Raw genomic sequence first — 20333 nt, forward strand, 5'->3', positions numbered from 1 at the left:
ATTCCCCTTCTTTAGTAAAAAATAATTCCCAGAAGTGGGTTATAGAAATTAATGCTTATAAAACAAATAAACAGTATAATAAAACCATCCCTAGAGCCATTTCAGTGCAGCTCTGACAGTATATAGAAATATTAAGTGGTCATTGACCAGTTTTTTAAATAAAACCCTTGGGCTCTACTGGTCAAATGACCAGTTTAAAAATTTTCCTTATTTCTCACCCTGCTCCCAAAGAGCTTGCCCTTAGCCTTGACATCCCACGAGTTCTGATGTCCCGACTCCCGAAGTTTGCCTAATTCTACCCCCCCCCCCTCCCACGCTCGGTGACACGAGGGTCGGCGTAAATATCATTCCAGATGTTCTTTGTGTGATAGGGCCTAACCATGATAAAAGAAATCGAGACAAAGATTGGACAATTAACCTTTAAATTTACATTTTAAAAATAATAACACCTTTGATATACTTATATATGAAAACAAACAAACATTGAATTGCACAATCAATTAATTAGTGTATAATTTTACAACATTAACAGTAACAGGCAACAATATAATAATAATAATAATAATAATACAATTTATAGTCATTTTTGGCAGACAAAAAGATGTAGCGTAAAACAAGCTAAAATAAAGTTTTGTTTTGTTTTCTTGGAAATGTACATCAACATTATCCAATATATATACATCTATATAATATATATTTATATATATATATATAACACGCGTGTTCGACAATTAAATTTTTGTATATTTTCTTTTTTTCTTTGACTAGATACATATTTTCTTTTGTATCTTGTTCTAATAAAATGCTGTTTTGTGTGATATATTTTTGTTTGATTTTTTCTCTACCTATATATAAACCTACTTTTCACCAAAAAAAATGAAGAAAATGCTTCGATTGTTCAAAGCTACGTGTTTTAAACTTATTAATAGTAATACAATATATACAATATTTCTAGAATAAATTGGGGTAATGAATGAAATTATGTAAGTGCAAGGGTATTTTTTAATTTCATTTATAATGGAGTAAGGGGATTATTTAAATTACTGTATTTAAGTATAGTTTTAATTAGAGAAAGAGAGAGAGATAGTGTGTGGATTGAGTGGAGTGGAGAATAAGGATTTTTTTTAGAATATAGAATAGAATTTTTTGATTTTTTGAAAGGTATATATATAACTATAGAATTAATTTATTCTTGGCGGGATTTTAAAGTATTTTTTTTTTCTTAGAAAATATGTAAATTTATATCTGAATACTGAATGGATGGTCATTGGTGCGAGGGTAATTGGGGGGGGGGGAGTGATGAAATCTGTGACATCTTACCTGATCCTGCCAGGTATTTTTACAATTATTGTACTAGGCGTGGTTTTTAAAAGCGCGATGGAGGAAAAAATGTTCTCATTGTTTTTTTTCTTACAGAAATACCATTTCTAAGAATCTATAAAGCTCTGAATAAAAGTTTAAAAACACTCTTATTATTATTAAAAAAAAAATTAATTAATAATATCACAAAAAAGATATAAATAATATTTTGCTCCTAAAACACTTTTTTTACCGTTTTCCTTGAAATAAAAACGTCCCAAAACAAGCTACACTATTTAAAAGATGAGGAAAACTAGCCAGAGCAAGAACGTTGAAGGTAGCAAATTCACTACCCATCCTCGCATACTTTATTAAGAAACGTCGTCTGCTTATATTTTGACTCCACCCACAAATTCTGTATATCTCTATTTTCGTGGTTAAATATATAAAGAAAGAAAAACTAGATGCTTAAAAAAGAAACATCAATTATTTATATTCTTAACTTTAAAACTTAATTCCACTAAATCGGGAGTTATAATATATAGCATTGTTGTCCACTTTGCTTTTTTACCACTGGCGCAATTAGCCTTATTCCTTATCAGCGCCACCTACCCATAGCGGCGACTTTGAGAACTACTGTAAGCGGCAAGCCAATCAGATGTCGCTAAAATCTGGTGACGTCACTGACTGGCACTCTCGGGTCTTACCAAAAATGACGTCACCAGATTTTAGCGACATCTGATTGGCTTACCGCTTACAGTAGTTCTCAAAGTCACCGCTATGGGTAGATGGCGCTGATCAGGAATAAGACCGCTAATTTCGAAAAAAATATTTAACCACGAAAATAGAGAAGTCTCTATACACAGAATTTGTGGGTGGAGTCAAAATATAAGCAGACGAAGTTTCTCAATAAAGTATGCGAGGATGGCACCAGAGGCTAAAGCTATGATCCCACGTTCTTAGTGCATAAATCCGTTTTTGGCCAGAGTGACAAGAGATAGAGAGAGAGAGTTAATGAGAGATAAAAAGAGTTCAAGTTTTACAAATATTCAAATACTACTTTAATTTAATGTATTTTGATGTTAATGTTAATTTAATTAATTTCTCTGTGACGAGTTTTAATTTCTTTTAACGATAAACTCGTGAAAAGAATAGATAGATTATTCGTCATAAAAATATGACGTTATAGATATTTTGTGCCCCATTTAAAACATTCATTTTAGTTATAATAACAATGTCGCCATCAATTTAACATCAAAGACGTGTTGGTTGATTTGTTTGTATGTTTATTTATTTATTTATTTATTTATTTATTTATTGAAACGAAAAAAAAGGTACTAATTATCATAGACCTAATTAATTAATTATTGTTCCGCTCCATGATTATTTCAGGGATTAATTTTAGGTATCAATAGAGAGAGAGAGAGATAGTGACAAGACAACGATCCAAATTTGACTCCCATTCTTACACAACCGGTTGGTTATCGTAGGTAGAACTGGGAAGTCTCCTTTCAAACTCGGAATACGCGATGGTATTCGAGATACGCAAAAGGCGGCATCAGTCGTAGCGTACGCATGCCCTTCATTAACCAACGAGAAATATTTTTATCATGCCTCTTCAATTGATTCTTCTATCATATATATGCTCAAAATTCTCCTTGTGTTTAGGGAACGTCACTTAATCTCTTGATCCTGCTCCATAGGTTCTTCTTCGGGCGTATCTTCAAGACTCTGGGACTTGCTCCTTCTACGATGGTTTACATTTTGTTTAAAGATAGGATAAAAGAAATAGTAATAAATAAATAAAGTACATCGAGAGGTTGATGACGAAACAACGATTAAAAGAGGAATATTAATCAAATAAATAAAATTAAGGAAACAAAAGTAATTGCCGAGGAAACTCCTCGGACGTTGAAATGAATTCAAATAATAAATAATTTGACGATGAAAACAAAAATAAAATAAGAAACGGACCAGGGGAGAGAGAGAGAGAGAGAGAGAGAGAGATAAAGAGATAGAGAAAGAAATAGAGAGAGGAGAGGATGAGAAATAAAATTTAAAGCAGGCTTGTCTGATCAATTGGACATATGTCTAATCAGCGCCACTAGCGGATGGTCTGAGAACTACTCCCATAGAGTCTAGGTATATTTAAGAGGGTTTGCAGAATTAGCCTTATTCCTGACCAGCGCCACCTACCCATAGCGGCGACTTTGAGAACTACTGTAATTGGCAAGCCAACCAGATGTCGCCAAAATCTGGTGACGTCACTGACGGGCACTCTCGGGGGTCTTACCAAAAATGACGTCACCAGATTTTAGCGACATCTGGTTGGCTTGCCGATTACAGTAGTTCTCAAAGTCACCGCTATGGGTAGGTGGCGCTGATCAGGAATAAGGCTAATTTCCGCCAGGTGGCTCGAACGCCACGCCATCTGACGGAAATTCTGCAAACCCGCTTAAATATACCTAGTCTCTATGGGAGTAGTTTTCAGACCATCCGCTAGTGGCGCTGATTAGACATATGGCCAATTTCGTAAATGAATTATTGATAAATTAACCTCGGTGTGCAATGAAATGAACCATCCATAACTTTTAACGTTCCTATGAGAAAACTTTCCCATGCATAAACTTAAAAAACTAATTCGGGACTACGTTATAATATGAAAAGGAGTTCCTAATAAAGAGAGAACCAGATCCCTTACTTAAAAAAGCGACCACGAATCCCGACCTTAAATTTTAGAAACCAATCGGAATCGGAAATTTTTGTGTTTTTAAAAAAGTCTGCTTATTAAAACTTTTTGTTTTGTTATTTTTTTTAAACCGTTTCGTGGTTGGGCGGGGGAGGGGGGGGGAAGATACAGATATTTGGAAATAAATATCTTTCGAATGCTGACTCACCCAGAATTGTCCCTATTTTATTTTTGTTTAATTTTTGTCTTTTTTTTTGGTTTTTTTCGTTCTCAAACCCGGACTTACTGGAGGTGAGCAGCAGATGTTGGGTGCACGGCCACCGAGAGTGAGGCTAATGCAGTTACCGTTTCCACTTCTTCGTTTTCCTTCTGTTGAGCCTCCAAATGAGAAAACTGAATGGTATGAGCCCATCGTCTAATGACTGGCCAATGATGAGCTATTTTGTTGAAATAATAAAGCAAAAATACCCCTCATGTATTTACTATCGATGTCTGAATGAGTATTTCACATTGGGTTCAGGTCATAGTTCGATTACAACGGATTGACTAACGCGGAAAGAACAATTGATACAATAATGCCCGACCGTTGAGCTTAAAATATGCGTTAAGCCTTGGTCCGAATTTTGAAAGTTCGTACGCGGTAACACTGTTAATTTTACACGTTTTGTAACATCATCATTAATATTAATTCGCCTAATTTTAATGTTACTTAATGTGATCTACTTTTTCGTTTATCTATATCTATATAAATCAAAGTCCTGACTGACTGACTGACTGATAATCAACGCCCAGCCCAAACCGCTTGCCCTAGAAGGCTGAAAATTTGCCGGAACGTTACTCATAAGTAATAGGCGCGTACTAAGAAAAGATTTTCCCAATCCGCCGCCATCTTAAAAAATGGCGACCAGAAATGTAAAAAATCTTCTCTATGCAACAGAGTCCGCGCGTTTCAAACGATTTCGCTAATATTTAGTACACTGGTTTCCTTTGACCTATAGGCGGGTTGAATGGTCTTTCGGATTCGATTCGTCGCCATCTTTTAAAATGGCGGCCACAAACTTAAAACCCTTCTTTATAGAATAATGTCCGCGTGAAAAATAATAAAAAATGCATCCCTAGGGGCTGACGGGCAACGCCGAGTGCCCTCGCTCCTAGGGTGCTACAAAAATATCAGTCATCAGTAAAATCTACCCATTCTTTATATCATTTTGATGGAAGTTCTTATTACACGCGAGCGACGCCGCGGGTAACAGCTAGTAAAACATGTAATCCGATCGCGCAAAATTCAGTTTATACTTGACAAAACCAAAACCAAAAAAAGGCATGCACTTACCTTGTATGGAAATAATTCTTTGCAAAGATTCTATAGCATTCGCAGAGGGTTTCCTAGAGATTTCAGTTTCTTTCATGGGCGTTCCTTCATCTCCCAATAAAACAGCTACGCATTCTTGAGAGCAATCGCACACGGCAGGTAGATCGTATCTACAACACAAAGAAAGAAGAAAGAAAAGAACATAACAATTATTTAAACATAAAACACATCGTGAATGAATGAATGAATGAATGAATGCATGTTAAATTTACAAAAGAACACTTCGTCTAAATTACTTACCCTCCTTCTAGAGCTAGAACCACTTTCCCCTTCGCAATCTGCATTAATTGTTTGGTCATGTAACCAAAACCTAAAATTGAACATGGTAATGTAGTGTCGCGACGTTAAGGTTACTTAAGAAGGGTATATATCTCTTTCTTTACTTACACGCTGGTGTTATTGTGTATCCTCCTAATTGTGGTGGATGACCAGCGGCCGAATCGAAGCCAGCAGCCACTAAGACAATGTCGGGATCAAAATCCTTAGCTATGGGCATTACGAGACACCTAAACGCCGCCATGTACTCCGAATCCCCCATGGGTGGATTGAGGGAGTCCGACCAGGCTATATTAACATTGAAACCGCTGCCATCATCGACACCAACCTCTTGGGGATCACCGGTGCCTGGAAAGAAGTTACCGTCATCGTGACGGTGAAGAGAAATATACAAAACACGCGGATTATCGTAAAACATTTGTTGAAGTCCATTTCCATGGTGAACATCCTGAAAATTATAATGAAAAACAACGTCGCGTAAGGTTCTAAACAATTCCGCAATGACTCATAGTGACGTACCCAGTCCACAATGAGTATTTTCTCCAATTTCACTCTTTGTAATAATTGTTTAGCGGCAATTGCCACGGAATTAAAGAAACAAAATCCCCTACACAATGATTAATTAGGCGTATTTTAGTTTCAACTTCATCGTAATTGAAATCAACTTTGACGTACATAGCTTGTTGGTGTTCAGCGTGATGACCCGGAGGTCGAACGACGGCGAAGCCATTCTTAACTTCGCCAGTCGCTACTTTAAAGGCTAGTTCGGTAACGCAACCGGCGGCCATTCGGGCGGCACTAGCCGTATGTAGATCATTCCAGGTTGTGTCTAAATCTACTCCGATTCCTCCGCAAGGTAGCATTGTGAAATTTTTAATAGGTAACTCCCCCAATTTTGTAAGATCTAATTTCTGACGATTTAAAGGATTCGTTCCGAAGAGTAGAGTGTAGGCCTCGCTGTGACAAGACTGAATTTCTTCTAGGGTGGCTTTTCTAGATCTTACTCTCTGCATCGAGTGTAAAAAGAAACTCATTCTAATACCCTATCTATCTTTGACGACAAAAAGATGGACTTAAAAACGAAACGAACCTCGCATCTCGAAACTAGACCAGTCTCTTGTAGTCTGGCCCAAACGCTTTGCAGTCTACCACTATGCTCAGGATGATAAGAGTTATCTCCGCAAATACACTGATGTTTCAACATGAGACTGTCATAAACAAGACCTGAATGGCCAGTTTTCCGAGTTAAAAGAACCATAGTGTATAATATGTCACGCGTCGTATTTTAAAATCTAACCTGTAGTGAATGTGTGTCGAACGGCGGGAGAAGTCTCTTGTGGGCTGACGGATCCAGTGGGATTGAGAGCGACTAGCGGACTAGAAAGGGCTCGAGACAAGGGTCGAGCGCCGTGATGATGATGATGACGCGGAGTGAAGGCGGATCCCTCGCTGATTTGTAACGTGTGTCTGGACATGAGATCTCTTTGCTGCTGCAGAAAGGCTTCCCTTTCCTTCTGTTGCCAGTCCACTTCACTATCCGTACCGCCTATGGCGGCCGAAGAGGCGGAACGCTTGTCGGCTTGACCCCTTAGTTCGGTCAAGTCTATGATCTCGTGATGGTGCGAAGATGAGGCGGTGGGCGAGGACGATTGCGCGGGTGGTGCGGAGGTGGCTTCGGGTGACAGTGCTTCTTTCATTTCCTGAGCAACGGCTGCTTCCGTCTCTTCTTCCACGTTTTCCACCTGGTTCTTACTATTCGCTCTAGTTAAGACGGTTTGACGAATGTGCTGTTTTAATAGGTGATGCTGTTGTTGTTGCTGCTGCTTGTAAAGTTGCTTTTCGCGGAGGTAATGTTCGCTTTGTTGAGCGGAAAGTAAGATTCCTTGCTGGGCGGCCACCGCCGCCGATGAGGATTGGTTAAGCATAGGGTGACCGAGAGGTAAAGGTGCCGACTGCGTTCTTCCGAGTGGACGGTGGATGTTTCTGAGGGAACGACTGGAGAAAGACCCCGAAACGTAAACCAGCCAGAAGCGTTTAATCCCCCAAAAATGCGGATTCTTACCTATTATACCTATGTAGTCTAGCTTGAGCTACTTGAACATCGGTCAGCATTGTGCCGGTCGGATAAATTCCGGGCATTACCGGACCTTGTCCGCCCACCGAACCGCCGATACGACTAGACTGATCTACGGATTTCATTTGGGGCACGTAACTGGGACTGGTCGGGGGCGTAAATTCCCCCTCGGGTAACGAAGGATAGTAAGATACTGACGCTGGATGAAGAATGTGCGACGTCAGAGGCATTCCTAAACGGACGGTTGCGATGGCTCTTAACTGCGCTTCCGATGGCTGATGTATCACTCCCCCTCCACCTTTGCCATCCTTTAAAGACCGGTAACATTTTAAAACCACATTCAAAGCGCCAGTATAACGGTATATAACTTTGGAGAGTGTACGCTTATAAAGACAATACTAAAATTATCCTTACCACCGTAATGGCCCCTCCGCCATGAATAGGTGGCCTTCCCAAAGAGATATTGGGCATCGAGGGGGACGAATACAGAGTCAGATCACTTAAACTACCAGCTTCCCCCATTTGATAAGGTGATGTGCAAGGTTCCTTCAATTAAAATTAACACACGATTTGTAAATATAAAAAAAAACTCTAAACGAAAGTAATAGTAAGCTTATCTAAGCCTATCGTTAAAGTTACGGCGTTATTGAGAGAGATTTTAATTATTAAAAAGTTCCGTTTGATGATAAGCGAGGGAAAAAAACGCGTTAATATGATGAAGGGAATCAGATAAGATCAGCTCGAATGTTTTCGGGACCGAAAGGTGTTCCAGATAGGAATCGGGCAAATAAAAGAAGAGGGGGGTCTATGTTCTCCAAACGTCGCGTATAACATTTTTTTTTTTTTTTTTGGAAAGACTCCTAGAAAGTTATATCAGCGTCCCGAAATAATCTAAGAATAGAGAAAAGGTGTATTTGTCTGGCTCTCTCGCTATGAGGGATAGCTAAATTGAGATACTCTGTCAGACTAGAAACAGACCAATCCCACGGAGCTTGTCGTTGGTTCAAAACGTGTTGATCCGTAACAAGGATTAGAAATGAGCGTGTGTTTGTGTGTTATTATTTATTTTCGAATATAATTCGATAATCGTGGGATACGCAGACAGGTAAGGGCGTGGAACGTCGCGGGGTGCATTCCCTGCTAAGAATAAAAGCCTTCCGAATTGCTCCATCAGCGTAAATAGAATGGGTAAAGGAGAGTGAATTCGAAAAATCTTTAATTAGTTAAAAAAAGATTTGTAGCGACTAAAGCATTTAGGCGCGGAATGACGAAACGGCAGTCGTTCGTCTTATAACCAGCCAGCAGCGAGAAGGCAAGATTCTAAAGCGAGGTTGAAGAGAGTAGAGACTTTTTGCTAAAACCCCGAAATAGTAGTTCGGAAACCGCGCCAACTTCCATCACTCCTAATAATAGACGCAACGCTATTTCAATGGCAAGCCACCCCAACCTAATTTTTGCAGAAGACTCTATTTTTGGCCCACTGCTCCATTTCCACCATCGGGGCTCCCGCCGCAGTTAACGTTCTCTCGCCAAGCACACACTGTCTTCTTCTCAGCCCCTCCTCCTCCTCCTCCTCCTCTTAAACCCTACACTCTCTTCTTCTCTAACCTCCTCAGCCTCTTTTTCCAAAAGCTATAGCTAGCCTAAGTATGTTTTCTTTTAAGAACGGAATCCCGCGATGAGAAAATAAGAGAGAGACGGGCCCCGTACATAAAGAAAGACGTATCCGAAGACCACAGATAAAAGTAAAACGATTCGAGTCTCACGTAGTCTTTTCAACATAAAAAGGGGGGACGTACAAAGGGGTAGGCAACCCTCAGTATCGCGACGTATCAAGGGGTAGGTAACCCCCAGTATCGCGACGTATCAAGGGGTAGGTAACCCCCAGTATCGCGACGTATCAAGGGGTAGGTAACCCCCAGTATCGCGACGTATCAAGGGGTAGGTAACCCCCAGTATCGCGACGTATCAAGGGGTAGGTAACCCCAGTATCGCGACGTACAAAGGGGTAGGTAACCCTCAGTGTCAGGACGTACAAGGGGGTCTATAAATTGCCATCCGTCTCTGCGCACTCTCACGTTACAAAAGACTACAGCGCAGGCGCCAAATGCCAAAGTGGAAGACAAAGTTTTTACCCCCGTGTCTTTCCCATTTAGTTACATATGTTCTATACAGTCGTATTATGGGCTTTAGACACGTTTATAAGTATAGCGAGATATTTCCCGCGAAAAGAGAAGATGTTGGCGGCCCGTTATAACCCCGAAACATTTCTAGTATGGAAAATAGCGACGATCATCTTTTATTTTATTTCCAACGATACTTTTGTTGTCATAAAAGACCTATTAAAGAGACAAAAAGACTCCGGGACGGCTAGGTCGAATTAATACAAACGAAAAGGCTAGGTTTGTTGCGGCTGACGACAAAAAAAAATAATATTTAAATATAATCTGGCTCCCACCACCCACTCCTTCATCCCTCCCTCCCTCGCTAGCTCTCTTCCTTCTGCCCAAAGTAAACAAACATCCCGAAATAAGTTCCTCTCTCTCTATCTCGTGTCTCAAAAGGAAAAGAAGAGAAAGCGACGCGCTCAAATGGTACTAAAAAGAACAGAACAACAAAATTAGGATCAGGATGGAAAACGGAAATGACTCGTTTAAAACGGGACAAAAAATGCGCATTTTCCCATTAAATACTTGTTATTTTTAAAGGGAGAAAAAATTACCGTGGGATGGGGGGAAAGAAACGTTTATTTTTATAGCGATTCACCCTAAAAAACAATTCTCAACGCTCGGAGCACTAGCTCTTTTAGATTAGTAACAATGTTAATTACACTCGCGTAAGGTTACAAACTTACAACATCGTGGAAGTGAGGTTTTAATACGGTTTCGCGCCTAAGAATACTCGATATGAATAGATTAATAATAGCAAAAAGAGGCGTTAGTGACATTTATAAAAATCGATGACTTTTACAGGTATTTCAAGTCGTGCCTGAATTAAATCCCTTCATATAACATTACCACAAGTGGTATTACCAACGTATCTATTTTCTAAGAAAGTAAGTATGTAAAAATTACAAACGCGTTACTTAGTATGGGTTATTAAAAATGGATGTAAAAATATAAAAAAATACCGGAGAAAACCAGTTTTTTCTGTATTTTTTTAGACAGCGGATTTAACCACCTCTTTCATCTCCTTTTACCCTACGGCTGCTACATCGCGCTTATAAATAACTCTTGCCTTCTCAATGTCAAACGCGTAATGGAAAAATATTTCACTTGTCTAAAAAAAGCGAAATACACTAATGAAATGATAGGCAAAATACCAAGCTACTTCGAAATGGTGAAAAAATGTTTCTAGGGTCCATTTGCAAGGTTTTAAAATCTGATCTAGACGTACGCGTTCACGTACGCGTTTATTTGAATATTAAAATTGTGCCTTATTTATCTCGCGCCAAAATTTAAAGAAATTACGTATTCGGCCAAGCAGCACTCTAATTTCAAAAGTAAGGCTAAGAAACGTGCAGGTACTTACTTCTTGAATGGGTGTGCTTCCATTACTGGAGTGTACGGAAGATGGACAATTGGTTCCATTTGGCGGGGAACCTGGACCAGAATCGGGTTTACTGCTACCACTACTACTGCCTTCCACTGTTGCCACAAAGATTAAAAAAAAAATAACAGAAACAAAGCAGAAATTATTTTAAAGATCGTAATAAACACTTTAAGTTCACCAATTCACCAATAAGACAATTGGTAATTAATGAAATCGTTAATTAAAGTTCAATTACTCGATGATGTTAAATGTTAGGTCACATCAAAAAATATATATCACTCAAGATGCTTTTTAAGTTAGTTCAAGGTGCAAATATTTTAAAAAGGGTATAGGGTAATTTTATGGGGGTAAAAACAAAATGGCGCGCGACTATGGGCTCCAGTAATTTTCGTGTAATTGTCTTTGTTCGTGGTATTTTTCGTACTTGCTAAAGCGGGTCTCCTCTTGTTTGGTAATGGCCCACCAGGGCGGTCCTTGCGACGAAGTAAAGGACTACTACGACGCTCGATAACCTTTTGCTTCAAAACAGAACGAACCTTAAGGTTGGGCTCCGAAGCTAAACATCGCAAGATTTTCAAAGAAAAGTAGAGAGACGAAGAAGAAAAAATATTTCGGGAAAAAGGGTTATGTTAGTTGTTATTTAAACACAGTACGTTACAAAAACAAAAACAATCTTTCATAAAAACAATAAAAAATCAAAAACAATATTCGGTATTATTTAATAATTAATGGTTAAAATTTGTTAATGATTTGTGGATTTAAATGTTTATGGTAAAATAAAAGCAAGATTTCAGTATAGTTAAGATCGATTCGCATTCGATTTTCTTCCACACAAATGGTATCGTACTCAACTCATTCCGAGAAACGATACAGGAAGTAGGTAAGTAGGTATTAGTCATTATTTTCCTTGCACACTTAGGCTAGGCCTAAAATGCATAAAGTTATAAAATAATAATAATAAAAAAAAATAACTAAAAACACTGTGGCTCGATCGTTTCAAAACTAAAACACGCGGAAGTAAATTCAGCGTTGCCTAACTTCATATCGTTAACTTTTAGTTTTACTAAAAAATGTAAATGGAAAGTACCTTAGCTAATTCTTGGTAAGAGTTAAGAGTAAAAATATTGGGAAAACACTTTTTTTTTTTGTAGAATAATAACGAGTCAACCGATATCGAATAATAAAACGTGTCAGTAACCCTTTAAACTGTATATGAAAAATGGGAGAGCCGTAATTAAAACTGGCTATAAAATCTGCGATTATGTAGTTGACATTTTTCAAGGTCGTCCGTAAGAAGTATAAAAATTATATTATAATTTTCTTCACTATAAAAAAATAAGAAAATACTCCGGAACAATCCGGAAAGTTGGGTCCATTAACTTTTCTTGTCATTAAAACTGGTTTCCACAGAGAGCCAGCCATATACATACTCCTTTATGAGTTTCGTCGTTTCTAAAATTATTCGTTTCTTATCATTCGAATTAACTTTGCTACACTAGGCCTACATAAAGTTATTTTCCTCTACTGTCGTAACGCGTGTGTTTTCCTCTATGTCGTCGCATATACTTAGCATTAATTTATAATCATAATTAAATTTTTGCCTCTACCTAATTTAAACGTCAATATATCGAACTACCGGCATTTACTTTGTCCTTGAAAATTATTTTAAGCTAGCGTTCCCCAAACAACAATATCGAGTTGTAAATTCAAGCACTCGTTTTAATTTAGTGGCCTTTACAATTTGTAATTTCTTTAATCATAAGTTTATAAGTGATATGTTTCTACCATAAGTATGACACTAACTATACTTCGTAATGCTACCCTGAGACTTACAGCTCGAGCTAGTTCAAGGGATAATGACAAGCGAGAATTGAAGTCCTACACTCGGTGCATGGTTAATTTTAATTCCTATTTAGTCTGCATTACTAAGCCTTTGACTGCGCCTCACCAGGCCTCCCTCGCTTTAGCTCGAATCTATGACCTACGTTATTTCATGACAAGCTGCAGTTTCTAAGTTACCAGTGACAAACTTATGGAAGGAACATATCTTACGAACTTATGCAATAACGTATAGGTTAATTAATTTGTAATCTTTATAGATTAAGGTATGATAACCCTTAGGTACCGGCAAGGTCCGTTCAAACGCCGCGGTTAATTTGATGAAAATGGATGAATTTAAAACTGTAAACTTACCAGTTTTTCGTAGAGGAAAATCATCGTCATATTTTCCAAGTAGAACCTGCCTGTATCGAGAAGAGATTCCTGATTGAGTGAGAGATGAAGAAGTGCCGGGAGATCCGGAAGCCGAAGAGGGTGGACAAGCCTGATCCAGGGACTGATGTTGACGGGACCTTTCGACACGTGACGGAAACGGAACGGTCCGTATTAATACACCGTGCACCGATTGATGGAGTTTATTTCATCAAGAAAGGTATAGCGTGATCAAACCCGGACAGCAGTCCCCGGATGACGCGTCACAACGTCGTCAGACAAGAACAAAGGTAAAAGGGGCGGGGTGAAGAAAGGGTTGGGGGAAAAAAAGGGGTAAAGAAAAAGTGATTCCAGTGGTTAGTCGAGAAAAACAGACGAGTAAACGGATATCTATCTAGCTATATTTAAACATAGATAACACTTTCGATATAAATAATGTATTTCAACTTTTATCGAAGGTGTATGAGATGATAACGTAATCAACGAATAAAAATTATTATAAACAGGGAAAAAATTTGACATATTACGTAATAACTCTATATAAAATGTTCCCTAATGAACTGGGTCTTTTAGTAAACTTTATTAAATGTTTAAGTGCTGGTCAAAAAGTCTATAGCCTAATATTCATAAAAAGCTTTGAACTTCCAATTTGGTATATTGGCTTTTAATATTGAGAAGATATGAAATTCAATTTATTAATAGAGTGGCTAGTCACTTTACGGAGCTGTGACAGACCTTTGACCTTACTAAATTGATTTGGCGTAATTTTTAAAAGCCCTACCCGTGGCGTGGCGGTGCTAAAATGATTACGCGTATAAATCCGTTATGGTTCTACCGAGAATCTGAGAGTGATTTGACCTTGAATAATAATTGACCGTGAAAAAGGTGTCGCGGCGCGGTCACAGATCAAATTAGTCGGTCACTTTGTACTTGGTTAAAGTACTTTACCTCAAAATGAAGCGGTTGGATTGGGTAACGCGGAGAAGAAACGCAAAATTACGTTAGAGAATATGGGACGGACACTCACCAATTTCTGAAGTTGGGAGGCGAATTATTGGCACTATTAGCGGCAGCCGCGGCGGCTTCCCTTTGTTTCTTGTTGAGGACGAACTCCTGCAGACGCTGCTTCACTTCCGAAGAAGCCACGGCGCCTACATTAACGTAAAAACTCAATTATACCATGCACCGCGCTACTCCACTAACATAATTCTCTCCTAAAAAATTATAATAAAGTTTTTCTGAAGTAAACATTTCTTACTTTGCTCATGTTTCTCCTTTTTCTTGAGGCTTTCTAGTCGTTCGCGTTCGTGCCTTTCCCTCTCTTGTTTCTGTTCTTCCAGTTTCTTTTGCTGTTCCAAGTACTCCTTATGTGGAATCAACAGCGTATCGCAACAATCGGACATAAGAGAGAAGGGAGACAAAAATATCTTTCCCACTAGAATTCTTGACTTATCACAATTCTTAACCAATAAATCCACCACCGGGTCAACAGGTATAGTAAAAATTGTATGCTTATGGAAAGATGACCTCTCCTGGTCAGCCTCGGGGAAAGGAGAGGTCATATGTCATTCGAGGTAACAATGACCACGAGCGAACTGTTTCTGAGATTATAGTGAAGAAAAGCTTCTCACCAAACTGGCTTGCATTTGTTTAGCATAATGTTCGGACAGCTGTTGTTGCTGTTGCTGAAACTGTTGTATTAGCAATTCCTGCTGCAACTGCTGTTGTCTACGCAGTTGCTGCATTTGATGCTGAAATTGTAGATGATGTTCCTGCAGCATGGGGTTAATGAGAAGTGTGGCGGGAGCAGTCGCTGCCGCCACTGTTCCTCCGACCGAAGTCCCGCTCCGACCGTTACTCCCGGGACTACCAGCGCTGGGAGACGTTCCTCCTGGACTTCCGGCACCAACCGAAGCCGTGGCTACCAGAACATCGCTGCTCGACCTTTCAGACGCGCCCAGAAATGCGGTGGCTGTCGTGATGTATCCTGCTCCAGCGAGATCTGAACCCAACAAAAAATTTCCCGCAAAAACAAACGGAATGAAAAGCGTTGTTTATAATTTTTTCCTTTTGTCGAGTTATTTTGAAAAACTCTAACGCAAGTTATGTCGGAGAGCGTAATTTTTTAGTTTTCAAAACACGCACAAAACCATTTTAAACGCGACTACCTCTTTTTTCTGACGTTATAGAACGTACTTTTCAACGCTACTGACAAACTACAACATAACATCTAAACATGACGCGATTAAAATGGCGACGATTACTAAATATTATCTTATCTATAAGTTATAATTTATTTTTTTTAAACTAGGATACGCGAGAGGTTTCTCTATAGAGTGATAAGTATTTGGCGTCGAGTTTAAAGTTCGGAAAAACAAGCTTATTAAATACAGGGAAACTAATAGAGCCAACGTTTGTGACCAGCGACAACGCGATGCCAAGGCTAGAATGCAGAGACGATAGCGTACATGGGGCATTTCCCGAGGACGAATGACGTCAAACTGTATATACTTCGTTCGTAAAAACGCTCCAATAAACGCTTCATATAAAAAACATTCACGATATAAAATGTGCCTTTTATGAAAAACAACTTTCTCTATACAAAACATATGTTTTTACTATATATTTATACATATATATCAGCTGATAATAATTTATTTCACCATTATTATAACTGGTGAAAGAGCACCAAGCTTGTACATGTAACTAGATTATGTCGAGATATATATATTTCAAATGTTGAGATATTTATATATAAATTTCAAGTGTCAAAACTCGTTTAATAAGTGGGGAGAGAACAGAAACTCAACGCGGAAGGGTGTGTTCAAAGCTTTTCACACCGGTGTCACAGTTCGGGATCGAACCCGGGACCCTCTTACTACGAGGCAAAAGCAATAATCCCTATCCTCCGAAAAAAACACAAAAAACTATTGGTATACCTGCTCTGGACAAATGGCTATAACGCGAGTTTATTTCCATTCGCTGGTGAGCGCTTGGACTATCTGAAAAACACAAAATAAACAAAAACAAATTGAAAAAAATAAATAATAAAAATTTGCTATCATAAATAATTACAATTTAAAATAAATAACTAATATTAATAACTAATTTTAAATACTTGAGCCCAGTAAAGTTAGCTTCAAAATTTTACAGTTATATAATACAGGGGTGGATGTGTTTACAAAAATTGTAACTGTAGGCTAAATAGGTCAAAAAACACGCTGCTTTGAATTCTGTAGAAGTATAAACTTATCATATACTTTTATGCATCACTCGAAAACGAAATTTGCTTATACATATATAACACATTTTTACACGGGGAAAATGCTCTATGTGCATTAAATTTAAGGTATATAGTTAGTATATCTTAATCATAAATATTTTAATCACAATAATCGGTTAGTTACTGCGTTAAAATCATCTTAAAAGTCGGTTAGCGCAATTCTCGAGTACAACCTTTCGTAATTAATTAAGTAATAAGAAAATGTAGCATAGGGTATAAGAAAGAGTATATGCTAGTGGTCTAAAAACGTCAAAAGATTACGACACGTCTTCCTTTTGGATGGCGAGTTGCGTCATAATAGTCCAAAGAAACGAAAGAGGTGTTAGGACAATGTTGCGCAATCATTGAGACAACCAACAATATCGACTATCTTGTCGAGAAAAGTATAACTTAGGCTTATAAATTGTCAAGAAAATTCGCGGAAAAATCCCAAGAAAAATCACTAAAGTCAGAATCTTCAACCATGGTGACTTCAAGGGGCAAATCACTAATCACGGTTGATTCAGCTTAATCTTTGCGTCTATTAGTAACGCCTTGGCATGGTTTAGTTCGCGAGTAAGTTTATTGATCATAAATTTCAATATTAGGCTTAAATTAGTAATGCCAGAATGGACAGAAAAACTAATTGTAATGTTTGAAGTAATCTACTCCTCTATAACGGAAAAAGCAGGGGTAAAAAATGCATATTTTTTTGCGGAGCACATGGCTTCTATAATAATACTGGATGCGTGCCAGAAATTGGTCGAAGAAGTTGCCACTTCGTTCGTGGTTTAAACACAAAACGTCAAGTACGTGTATAATTGTTACGTATGCAGCTTCATCAGCTTTACTCTACATAAGCTCTAAATCGTACAAAACAACTGTTTTTCAATTCGAGTTTCGTGTCCGTACGTGATATATATATACGGTGTCCTATAGGAATTGAAGACTTCATATATAAATAAGTTTTCATACGTAAACAATGAAAGAGCGACAGTTGGTTGTATTCTACAATTAGACTTTTAAAGGACGGGTAAAACTCAATATCACAACTAAACACGCAGCCTACATCGGACCAATCAAAATTAATATTAATAAAAACATAAATGCCTTTGAAAACAAAGCCTTGTTAAAGTTAAAGATAAATGGTCTAAATTATTTGGTCGAAGAAAGAAGTGATATCTTGTTTATTAGGGAGAAGGTATAAATTCGCCGCATTTCCAACTTTATCTCCAGTCCAAATGTACGTAGGTCCGGAGTTAATCCCCGCCGCCTCTAAATTACAACCAGCATCTCATTGGTTCTTGTTGTATTTTCCGACTGAGGAGAGGTGAAATAGCCCGACTGGGACTATGGCGCGCGAATACTTTGGCATCTTATACCTTCTCCCTAATAAACTAGATATCAGTTATTGGTTTAAGTAATTTTCAGTTTGAAAGGCATTATTATAAAACATACCACAATCAATAATTTAGGAGTAATTTCAATGATAATTAACCTTCAATTACGTTTAATTGAAAAAATAATTAATTTTACAATAAATTATTCTTCAAAATCATATTAAATATTTTCCTCAAAGACTTTAGTAGTTCAAAATTGTAAATGGGTAAACGTATTTCATCAATTAACTTAAAAATTTTCGATTATTAATAATTATTATTATTTAAGAAATAAAAAAACCAATTATAAAAGCGAGAACTAATAATGATAATGAGGAATTCTCTTAATCTTTTAAGGAAGACGTTGTCCTAAAATTCAAATAGGACAATGGGTAAAGGGTAAAACGCAGTTACGAAATAGTTGGCCAGAAAACAGATTGGTTAAAAAGCGAATCTAATTAGAAAATGGAATAAAGAGAAAAAAGAAGAAATTGAGAGGAGTGTTCTCTAATCCGTCTTTCGCTAAATCCCTCCCGCCTAGATTTCTAAGAAGAATAAAAAACAATAAGATAAATGTATTAAAAAGATGCCCATCTCATTGCACCATCCCACCGATTCTTGGTAAAAGGGTTTACCCTTTGATTTCAAAAAAGATACGGCCACTATTTATTTAAATCTTACATAATTCTGATTCTTAGTAAAAGGATTTACACTTTGATTTTAAAAAAGATACAGATTCTATTCATTTAAATCTTACATAATTCTGAATAAAAATTCAACTCCAGGCTAGAATTTTCTCTATTTTAATCGAAACAGCGTATGAAAATAATGAGTTTATCAATTAAAACCATTTTTCTATCTAAAATATTAAAGAAGATACAAACAATTAAGTAGTAAGAGTAATGGACATTACGCGTTAGGCTTATCCGTGAAGCACTGAACTGCAGGGGAAGTACCCCTCTATTGGATCATAAAAGTATCCCAACAAATGGGACGGAGTATTTAAATATTTGGGGGGTTGGGACAAGATTTTATTAATAGAATATCCTCGTCTTTGTTACGAGAGTGTGTTACTCCTCTCTCTCTCTCTCTCTCTCTCTCTCTCTCTCTCTCTCTCTCTCTAGAGACGAGGATAGCTAAAAATAGAAGGGGAGAAAATTCATGATAACGGTATCCGGACGTAAAGAATCGAAAGGAACACACAAAGGCGGGAACTGGCGCGCGGCGGTCGCGCCTCGATCTATATCGGGAAAGTTGACCTTTGAACTCCTGACGACGCTAGGTGGTGGGTGTCGTGGCTCGCTTCGCTGGAAAGACCCACGCGTAGGATTATTCCAAGAAGGAGTAGACGTCGACCAAATAGATGGATCGAGAGGCCGAGCGTAGAGAGAGAAAGAGAGAGAGAGAAGCGACTTTTACCAGAGAAAACGCGTCTAAAAATAGCTTAGGAGAGAGTCCACCCACTCCTTAAAGTTTGCTTCTCTCTTCTCTACAATTTCTCCTCCCGAGTTCTCCTTTCTCCTCGGCGTTAGACCGTTTCCGAGGAAAAACGCGTACAAGATCGCGTCCGCCTTCTGACGTATTGTCACGATATAAAATTAGCTAAACCGGCCCAAGGCGGGAGTAATCTTCCTCGGAATTAGCCGAGCAAAAATCAATAGAGAAAGATTGCGTCTGCGTGGGAGAATACGGCATCTTCTAAAAATAAACCCCAATAATAAAGAAAGAAGTAAAAAAAAGTTCTAATCTTCGATAGAAATGCGAGAGAGACTCTATGACCCTGAAGGCGCAAAATGTCAGATGGACAAATTATCCCGAAAGGTCAATTTCTCTTTCCCTACCCCTAACCCCCCCCCCTTTTTTTCTGCCGGACTTAGGAATAAATAGGAATATAGCAACGGCAGTTATATACTAAAAACATTACGTAAACTAAACTAGGCCCCTATACGAAGTGCCTTCCTTTTCTCTTCCCCCACTTTGGCGACTTATTGGATCTTTTAGACGACTTTTAACCTTTGAAAAAAGAGAACCTCCCACACTTTTAGTCATTGCATACCCGGTCGGCGGTGAGCTTTAATGGAAAAACCATAAGGCGGAGAAAGAGAGAGTATATACATTTTCCTTATCAAATTCCACGATAATTACAATTCCGAACTTTAACATTTTATATAACTTCTCTTCGCTATTTTCTTTCCTTTCTATTCCCTAATGGCTCATAT

At 38.1% G+C, this 20333-nt stretch overlaps 1 protein-coding gene across 12 annotated transcripts in view; it reads right to left on the reverse strand.

Annotated features, from left to right (window-relative positions):
* Positions 1-405: 405 nt before the first annotated feature.
* The window catches only part of HDAC4 (histone deacetylase 4), a 50504-nt gene continuing 30576 nt past the window's right edge, over positions 406-20333 (reverse strand). For 5 of the 12 annotated variants that reach the window (XM_089843346.1, XM_089843345.1, XM_089843343.1 and 2 more), the window contains 18 exons: positions 16413-16475; positions 15105-15475; positions 14732-14837; positions 14501-14624; positions 13456-13613; positions 11687-11818; positions 11242-11357; positions 8125-8256; positions 7699-8018; positions 6934-7631; positions 6727-6860; positions 6312-6643; positions 6156-6243; positions 5748-6084; positions 5601-5670; positions 5322-5470; positions 4275-4425; positions 406-3046 (listed from right to left, as the gene is read on the reverse strand). In XM_089843346.1, coding sequence (XP_089699472.1) covers positions 2974-3046; positions 4275-4425; positions 5322-5470; positions 5601-5670; positions 5748-6084; positions 6156-6243; positions 6312-6643; positions 6727-6860; positions 6934-7631; positions 7699-8018; positions 8125-8256; positions 11242-11357; positions 11687-11818; positions 13456-13613; positions 14501-14624; positions 14732-14837; positions 15105-15475; positions 16413-16452 — 3531 coding nt within the window. In that variant the 5' untranslated portion in view covers positions 16453-16475 and the 3' untranslated portion in view covers positions 406-2973. The remainder of the gene's footprint in view (positions 3047-4274; positions 4426-5321; positions 5471-5600; positions 5671-5747; positions 6085-6155; positions 6244-6311; positions 6644-6726; positions 6861-6933; positions 7632-7698; positions 8019-8124; positions 8257-11241; positions 11358-11686; positions 11819-13455; positions 13614-14500; positions 14625-14731; positions 14838-15104; positions 15476-16412; positions 16476-20333) is intronic. The other 7 variants (XM_089843354.1, XM_089843349.1, XM_089843351.1 and 4 more) reach the window with 6 other exon arrangements.

This window comes from Phalangium opilio, unplaced genomic scaffold (assembly GCF_054372755.1).
Source record: "Phalangium opilio isolate 3A_F unplaced genomic scaffold, DU_Popi_V2 ptg000070l_1, whole genome shotgun sequence".
In the NCBI taxonomy this organism is placed as follows: Eukaryota; Metazoa; Arthropoda; class Arachnida; order Opiliones; family Phalangiidae; genus Phalangium; species Phalangium opilio.